General features: G+C 41.2%; 1 protein-coding gene across 1 annotated transcript in view; it reads right to left on the reverse strand.

Annotated features, from left to right (window-relative positions):
• The window catches only part of LOC106804829 (prostate stem cell antigen-like), an 11,543-nt gene extending 2,432 nt beyond the window's left edge, over positions 1-9,111 (reverse strand). The window contains exons 1-2 of the mRNA XM_014806179.1: positions 8,767-9,111; positions 366-506 (exon numbers count right to left, since the gene is read on the reverse strand). Coding sequence (XP_014661665.1) covers positions 366-506; positions 8,767-8,839 — 214 coding nt within the window. The 5' untranslated portion in view covers positions 8,840-9,111. The remainder of the gene's footprint in view (positions 1-365; positions 507-8,766) is intronic.
• Between the last annotated feature and the right edge of the window lie 353 nt (positions 9,112-9,464).

Below are 9,464 nucleotides of genomic sequence, written 5' to 3' on the forward strand. Positions count from 1 at the left end.
TTGAGTTTTGTGTTCACAAAATTGAGTTTTGTGGGACAGGATTGACAGAATTGAGTTTTGTGTTCACAAAATTGAGTTTTGTGGGACAGGATTGACAGAATTGAGTTTTGTGTTCACAAAACTCATTTTTGTCAAGTTTATAGGTACAAAAATGCCTGTCCTGCATGGCGCCCCGTACCATGTGTATTCGACCAGCTTATCATTCGATGCCATTAGGCAATAAAATTAGCGATAGACTTTATTGGTTTTTGGTATGCCGATAATATCACTATCCGTATACACTCTAAACGATGTGAAATAAAAACGTGAGATCATCATCAATGTTTGCCTTATAAATTAAGTAACTGCTATCGTGATGTGTTTACTGGTTTGAACTGTTTTAGAAAAGCAAGTGTCGTATGCTTGCTTGTCAATCTCCTCTTTTTCAGAACAGTTGACTATGGTCTGCCAGCAGGCTTCATTGCTACGCTGGTTATGGCACTCGTAGCATTGTAGGCCAGCCATAACTGTAAGAAAACGATTACAGAATTAGCACACGAACATGCGTATGAACTTACAGCGTAAATTCTCAATTTATTACAAATGCCTGTATGCGCGTTCGCGCATGTGTACGCGCCGGTGTGTAACGTAGCATGTATGTATTACACCACGAGGACGATGTGAGGTTCTCTGCAGCTGTACATGCACGACAACTATAACCTGAGTGTTTTCGCGAAACAGTTTTCGTTAATTCTCGTGCAGGCCGCCGTTAAATGTCGCAACCGTAATCTCACGAAGCATCAATAAAACCTCGCGGGAGGCTGGCTCGAATTCTACGGCTCAACGCAGCGCATGTTGCAGATACAAACCACAGCACCGTGGCACATATTCCTCGCCGCGCTCTTTACTTGTTTACAACTGCACATAAAAACCGCGTAGCCGTGAGTATAGCAAGTCCCTAATGAATCGCGCTAATGATTCGAACGACGTGAACTTTATTTTTCTGTTTCATTTAAGGATGGTCCGTTGAATTTTGTAAGCTAGTAAATGCCAGCGGACAGAATTTCTAAGGAAGCTGGTTTTATCACACAAGCTTAGATGTTATCCCGCACGCTGCCCTGAGTTTCTCATCATGCACATACTTATTCGCTTAGGGTTTTACCTGGTGAGTCTATTCACATCAACGAGGTATAACCGATTTTAAATGCCTTCCTTCGTTTCATGAGTGGACAATCTCGTGTGGTTTAATAGATTTTAAGTACCCGTGTAGTGTATTAAAGCAGCCAGCAAAGGCGTGCGCCGAAATGCACAAAAGGTCTTGGGTGTACAATCCACACGGGGTCTCGGAGTAGCAAACAGCCGTGAAGCTGCGCTGACAGCAGGCAGCTGAATGGACAGTTGAATAGAGTGCACATTAGTGAAATGGATGGATGCATTCAGCCCGTGTCTGTCCCAACAGGGACGCCCGCGGTGGGGGTGGGATTTGTGTTGGATGGTGGGTGGAGGGGTGATAACGTAACATACCATATAGAGAAGCGGTTATAACCACGCTCCGTACACTCAGCTATAGAGAGCTAACCAAGTATTTTATATTTTAGATACAGCCGGTTAGCCATTTTGCTATCGACAGTGAGTCGGAGTATGATGGGAGGTCTTGAACTGGAAAAGCGAGAATTGCTTTCTCTTAAAATTGGTTTGGAGATCTAAGAAGTTGAGCCTTAAGACTTCGTTGAGCATAATTCACAGCAACGCAAAGGCAGTATTACTATATGGTGCGGAAAACTGGCGGGAAACCAATTACATGTTACCAATAGGATCCAGGCTTTTGTGAACAATTACTTACGATCAATCCGTGGGCAACGTTAGACCAATGTTATTCGTATCGAATAACCCGAGTGCTTTGACGAAAGTGGCCGTAAATTGGGGAAACACTGCAGAAACTCACGAAACGTGTTGCAAAAACTGGAATTCTCAGGAGGAGAGAAAGCGGGGGCGCCCAAAAATTAATTGCAGAAGGTCAGTTGAGCAAGAACCACGCCACATGGGGACTAACTGGCGCAATAAGATGATACATCTGGCGTAAAACCGTTCCGAACCATAGCGACGTTTCATGGCTGCCCTCTGCTTGAGTAAAGACCCAGGTGTCAATTAAGAAAATTAGTCGTCATTATTGTTTGGCATGTGAAACTGTGAGGATGTTTGCTTGTTCATCTCTAATAGTGTAATTTAACATTAACGCAACACATCACGATTATCGTTGAATTAATACTAGGCTGTAATTGTGAGTTGTGAGTAGCAAAATCATGTTCACATGAAGTGCCATGCTATGAGGAACACCCTCACCTACCCATATATTTCCACATTCAAGCACGTGTGCATTCGCACTCCCACGCACACGCACACGCACACGCACACGCACACGCACGCACGCTCGCAGGCACGCACGGAGGCACGCACGCACGCACGCACGCACGCACGCACGCACGCACGCACGACACACACACACACACACACACACACACACACACACACACACACACACACACACACACACACAATGCGCATACACGCGTTGCCGCCAGAAAATGTGTATGGTATAGGCCGTCATAGTTGTCAATTGTGATTGGTTACGTCTTAGGTTCAAGTTGAAAAATTACTTGTGACTTCGTGGTCTTGTTGTTGTATATTGGCGCTGATCATATTTTATGTATGTCACGTACAATTTCCTAGCCTATATACTTTGTATGTCGTTTCCCAGAGTTGGCACGGTTACTGACAGAACACAAGCTGACATGCATGATAATAATGCCAAATTGCGCGCATGCTTTGGCGAGCAAAATTCGTGCGCTGGGGATAACGAGTGTGTACAAGACGAGAAGACGGCGTCCGTGGTTCCATTGAAAGCAACGGTAAGCGTCTTGTTCGCTTTACTGCTCAAATAAATCTTATCAATTATGCTTTACAGGGCAAACCATTAAGTGAAAAGGTCGTGTTGCTTCTGGTTAGATCTGGAATTACTGTACGGATTTAAAGGCCTGTCCGCCGAGTTTAGTTTCGCTATAACGACAGAGCCGTAATTCCGTAGCATTAGAGGCAGTGAGCACAAGTACTAATAAGCACGCAGTTCGTATTGCTTGATGCCACCATCGATTGATGCCAGCATAGGCGCCTCTGACCTACATTCTCTTCGTTTCGTCGTGACCATGTGACAGCAACTTAACGCCTTGACACTTTGTATGCGTTAACTTGTGCAATATAATGCCGGTTTCACATTTATTCTAGCGATTTCTTTCTGGAAAACCTACGGCGGGTGGGCGTGCAAATTTTAGCCACGCTGCATGCATCGGATCATTTTGTTAATTACTTGACTATAAATAACGATTTCACACTTCATTAAAATTGCAAGCAATTTATCAACTAGATTGTTATTTTGTTATTTTAGCTTTACTGGATATTTCTCATAACGTGACGAGAGAAAGCGTGCCCATTGTCTACATTATTAGGCGATGGTAAAATGAAATGGGAATTTGGACAACGATACATGGCCCTAATCACGCATATACGCTCCTGACATTCTGAATGCGGTTCCCACTCGCTCGCTGTCTCATCAGAAGTCCCGCATGAGATAGCATTTGCGCTGCATTAGCTCTTCTCGTCGAGTACTTCAATCCCACAGAAGCAGTCATTTCGATATTACGGCGTCGGTACGGTGGCAGCCAGCACTGGCTCGCGCACATGCGGTAATCGATGATCAGCTTCACATGCGCACCGCTTATGAGCCAGAGATTCGAGGAAATTACATGGTAAAATCGCCCTGGTTATTCGACGTACAGTCAAGCAGCCAATGTGCATACCCTGCATGCGCGGACAACGGCTTGTACGAATTTTTGACGAAGTTATTTTAATAAATTTGGTGCACTGAAAATTATGAATGTCTTTTCATTTTGCCTTATTATCTGTTGACATTTAGATGTATAATTTTGTCAGTGGCGAGTAAAAGGGTAAGGTATTATTAGGGTTATTAGGTTAGTACTAGTTAGGTTAATACTGCGAGCACAAGTCTCCGTTCCCAACCCAATTACCATATATCGCTATGAAAACAGTCAGCAACTATCCAATAACCAACCGCTTATACTACAGTCGTTTGCAAATAACAAGGTTCTATTTCCATGATCTTTTCAAGCGTTGAAATCATTCCTAACCACCGACCCCTTTTCCTAGTTTGCAAGCCCGTACTATTGAGTGAGTGATTTGCGAGGTTGCAGTGCATTTTATGAGTACACTATAATTGCATTGGAGAACTCATTTCAATAATGGCGTTTCGCATAGTGGTCGCTAGTCCTTGTCAGTTCACTTTTACAATAGAGTTTTATCTCCTCACCATCTCGCTGTGTATTACAGTTAGATCTTATTAGTGCCAGTAAGCTAGCATAATTTACCTTCGGAGAGAGCTTTCCTGACAGGTTTGTATGTAGCGGATATGTGAAATGTACGATAATGGCGTTACCCTTATTATTCAGATAATCCTGGTAACTAACAATACACTTTCAACAATACAGTGTGTATTGTTGTAGAACCTAACAACTGTGTATTTAAATTCAATTTCATTTTCAATAAATTCAATAAAATCAAGCACATAATTTCAATCAATTCAATTAAATAATTGTCAATTTAAAGTTTAATTAAAGTAAAATCGATATATTTCTTAAAATAACACTATATATACTATAACAAAGACGAGAACGTCAATTAAAAATATTTTGGTCCTAAACATCCCGATAAAGCAACTTTAACAAATGCGAAACATTTTTACATGATATGGCACCAGTGGCACCAAAGTCAATAAAAACAAATATTTCAGAGAATAGTCTCTTGTTAAGTTCTACAACATACATTATATTGTTCTAACAATACACATTATATTGTTAGAAGGTGTATAACATATACACACTGTATTATTGAAAGTGTATTGTTAGTTACCAGGATTATCAGCATTATTACTTTGCCTCTGTCTCAAAGAGTCAAAGACAAATAGTAGGTGTAAGCCTACTTTCGAGCTTTCTACTACCCATGGCTGTTTGTGCAAAATATATAACCAAAACACGAGAAAAACAGCATGCGTCAAGCCAAATTCTCACATTTATACTAAATACGTGCAATAAAAAGCATTTCAACATAAGTGACGGTTCACGCTATTTTTGAAAATGTACAATATGTAGGCAAATGCGGTTGTAAATTCATTGGTTCAAGTCTTCAAGATAATATCTGGACCATACCCTCTTGTTTCACTAATAGAAATGATTCGGTACAAACAAAATAGGCCCCTGTCACGACCATGTTCCAACATTTTCTCAGTTCATTACACATATAAATATTTCATAGCTATAGTGCTATAATTTAGTGGTACCGTAGGAAGTATGCAGGTGTTCTGTTACGTTTCATTTTGTGCAGGGTTTCTGACTCTACGTCTGCAACTACAGTAAAAACCCGCGTATAAGAACATAGATTTTTCCAAGTTAGCCTCAACATGTTCTTATATAAATGGTGCTTACTGAAAAATTAGGCTCAAAAAGTTCTTAAATAGGTTCTTAATTGTTTCTACTTTTAATATGTACTAGCTGAAACCCGCGCTAAGCGCGGGCTTAGTGACCGCGATGCATGTGTTACCAGTACAGTAGTGTTATGTGTAAGGTGTTATATGGAGAGTTTAGTTGTTGCACATGTTTGTTTTTTTATGGTTGAGATAATATTATATGATATATATAATATAATATTATATAATATTATATTATTAATAGATATGATTGTTATTGTTGAGCATTGGCATTGGCATTGGCATTGTTATTGCATCGATATTGTTGAGCTCGTCTTTTTTATTTTACCTGTGTTTCTTTTTAAGTCTTCATCTGCATGGAAAATTAAGAACCTACTTTAAAATCTTAGCCTAAAACAGGTTCTTATGTAAAGGGGTCTAAATAGGAAATTTTAGCCTAACATGTTCTTAAAATCTATGTTCTTATACGCGGGTTTTTACTGTATTATATGCCAAGTCGGACGTTTCTTATGTGTTATGAGGTAGATACCTATCTTCTTGGTTCTTGCCCGTTGAATATCATATGTATATGCGTATCCCAGTATACAGAGACTCACCAACAGCCAACATTGCATATAAGATAATATATTCCCCTGGTAATTATCCTTTAATAAATATTGTATTGGTCGAATAAAGAGCGCGCCTCTTCGTTTGTGGCTAAACCCGCATCGCACAGTATACATACTGGTCGTCCCTATTGGCATCAACGATGGGAAATGATAAATAAATTTCTTCATTTGCGCAACTGTGCCGAAAATGACACAATTCCCGAGCAATCTAATGGATCCACAATGGGAGTTGTCAATATGAAATTACTAAATTGCTTTAGAAAAGCTATAACTATATTGTAGTATCACTCTCGGTCTTTTTCAGATCTCTATATCCATATAGGAAATTACAGTAATCCGCTACACATAATTCTCTTACGTGGGTGATGATATGATTACTGGGGCATGCGGCGTGCAATAGAGAGTAGAAACAAGATACGAACAGGTAATGGACTAGTTTAGATATGTGGTTTACTAACAGTAATTATATATTTATAATATCACACATTCGCACACCCACTCGGACACACACATACACGCTCAAACTGAGAGAGCAAGAATGATAGAAAAGATGGCGGGAAAAGAAAGATAATGAGGCGGATCAGGAAAAAGAGTAGTGAGACGACATAGATAAACAAAAGTATAACAACGTGTGTACTTACCAAAAGAACATATATTTTGGTAAGAATAAAATATTTCGAGTTTACCGAACCTGTCGCTAAATTAAAGGTAATAATTGGGTGGGCTTGCATGAGTATTAAGCGCTCCGCTGCATCGTGCTTGCTTATATGCTCTACCTATACGCCATATTGTACGACCGATCGCAGCGTATAGCGTAGTATTGTCGTCTCATCTCCAGAGTATAGATATTCGTTTTGCGTTTACTTCAGTATGAGGCCGCTCGGTTGTGACGTTTTATAAAGAGCTCATAATCTCTATTATGAGCTCTTGGTTTTATCGATAAGTGCAACACTTGCAAACAATGCGTAACCAGTTTACATATTACTCTGCTAGGATTGCGTTGATCTATAATCTTATATGTTATTTATGAGAAGCTGTATCTTTCCATACGTTGCTGGTAACTTGAAGCTAGTATTTTTAAATCATTCATGTCGGTTTGTAAAAAGTGTTATCAGACGTTATTAGAACCCTATCTTATTTCCATGTTTTTTTCTTTGCTTCGATTAAACCTCCACGCTTAAAACGCATCAAAAATGCATAGAAACCCTCTCAGCTGAATGGTTGGGTTAGCACATGGATGGATAAATCAGGTGGTGGATGGGTGGTAGATTAAGAAGGTAAGTTTATTGGTGAGAGGGTGGGCAGGTAGAGAGATTGATGGGTAAAGGGACGGCAAACTAGTCAAGAAATATTTGGTGCCTATTATAACTGTTATGGAAATAACAATTAGCCAGTTACTTGCATTCCCAACGACAGCACTTATATTGCTGCACGATTTCGACAGAGTAATTATACGATTTATCTTCTGCATCATGTTATTTGCATTACTTCCCGTATTATTGGAATTTTCAGTTCACGCGTGTTTAGGTATCACATACCTACTCCGGCTTACACGGATTCGGGGTAAATACGAAGATAATATTATCAAGAAGTAATAAATAGCTAAATTTATTAGCTCTTGATATTATCTTTATTTCACATACATGTGTTGAATCAAATTTGTTAGCAAAAGATCACAGTAGGCCTACGTCGCAGACAGTTATACAGGTACAGAAAATATTTGACAAATACTTCGTCCACGCGATTTTTTTTATCAGGGAATTAGATTCATTGCATGTACATGAAATAATTATAAACACCTGTTTTCAGTCGACGTACAAGGAACTATTACATGACAAATAGGGCAATTCTGTGGGATTCTCTGAGACAGTATATGTCGCTATTTAATAGACTTGTGCGAATTTTCAGTGTAGGTATATCGGTTTTGAGATATTCACTTCACAGTCGTTTTTCGTACATTCATGAGCACATATTTTGCAATATTGAATTAAATTGCTCCGTGAAATACATTTATCTGCACATACATGAACAAAATGTCAACCATAGTGTCAGTTCTTTTGTCGTCGATAAATCAACCCATTATCCTTCTTTTTTTAATTGATTCGTCTGAAACCGAACAATATGTTATTGTGGGCATTCGACATGCACAGGACTTATCTTTGTCGATATATAGGCACATTCCGGGTGTATTGCTACATATGCTGAATACAATGAATGATATACCACGATGTATCTAATGGCATGCTATGTATGCGACACAGCTGCGCACAGAACACAATGTGTGCGTGTGCCCGTGCGTACGTGTGCGTTTGCATGCGTGCGTCCGTGCGTCCGTGCGTCCGTGCGTATGTATTCGCACACGTGCGTGCATAGATGCGCACGTACGCAGTCATGCATACAAGCGTTTGTATAGAGACTATACATAGGCACAAGTGGGATAACGGTATGTGTGTTGTGTGTGTGTGTGTGTGCGTGCGTGCGTGCGTGCGTGTGTGTGTGTGTGTGCGGGCGTGCGTGCGTGCGTGCGTACGTGCGTGCGTGCGTGTCCCTGGTAATACCTTAGCCCTATTACACCGTATATCTAATACTTTGCCAACGCCGTGACACGAAGCATCCTGTCCTTACCTGACGATGTGACAGCTAGGATAGCGAGTATTATCAACGCCGCGAGGGACGTAATCGTTCGCAATGACAACATGATGTCGTGTGATTTGTCACACACACACACACACACACACACACCACACACGCGCGCGCGCACAGTCACCGAGGCACTGATATATTTGCTGACTGCTGGCGGTCGCTCCCCTCTACCGCGCAGCTCGATGTGGGCTGGCTGCGATCGGCCGTCTATGATGCTCACTTCTGAATCACCTAGCCGTTATCCACTTGATTCTATTCAGGTCTTCCCTGATTTCCGAGAGAAACCATCCGGAGCTTCTTCTACCGCTCGCAGCCTGCTTGTGCTGTGCTGGCGTGGCCCATCTTTCCCAGGGCAGCAGATTTCTCTCTGCCACATTCTATACCACCCCTACCCACCATTGGCGCATCGGCGCAGCTAGCTGGCATGCGCCACGACATGCGCAGATGCCGAATGCCGATGAATCATACCAGGCCATAGAAATTCACGACAGCGCGATTGTGAATCATGCGGATTTATCTGTAAAATTCACTGATGCGGAAGGTTGCCGTCATCCGCTATCTATCAGAGAGAGAGAGAGAGAGAGAGAGAGAGAGAGAGAGAGAGAGAGAGAGAGAGAGAGAGAGAGAGAGAGAGAGAGAGAGAGAGAGAGAGAGAGAGAGAGAGAGAGAGAGAGAGAGAG

The sequence above is a fragment of the Priapulus caudatus genome, unplaced genomic scaffold, assembly GCF_000485595.1.
Source record: "Priapulus caudatus unplaced genomic scaffold, Priapulus_caudatus-5.0.1 Scaffold89, whole genome shotgun sequence".
Lineage (NCBI taxonomy): Eukaryota > Metazoa > Priapulida > Priapulimorpha > Priapulimorphida > Priapulidae > Priapulus > Priapulus caudatus.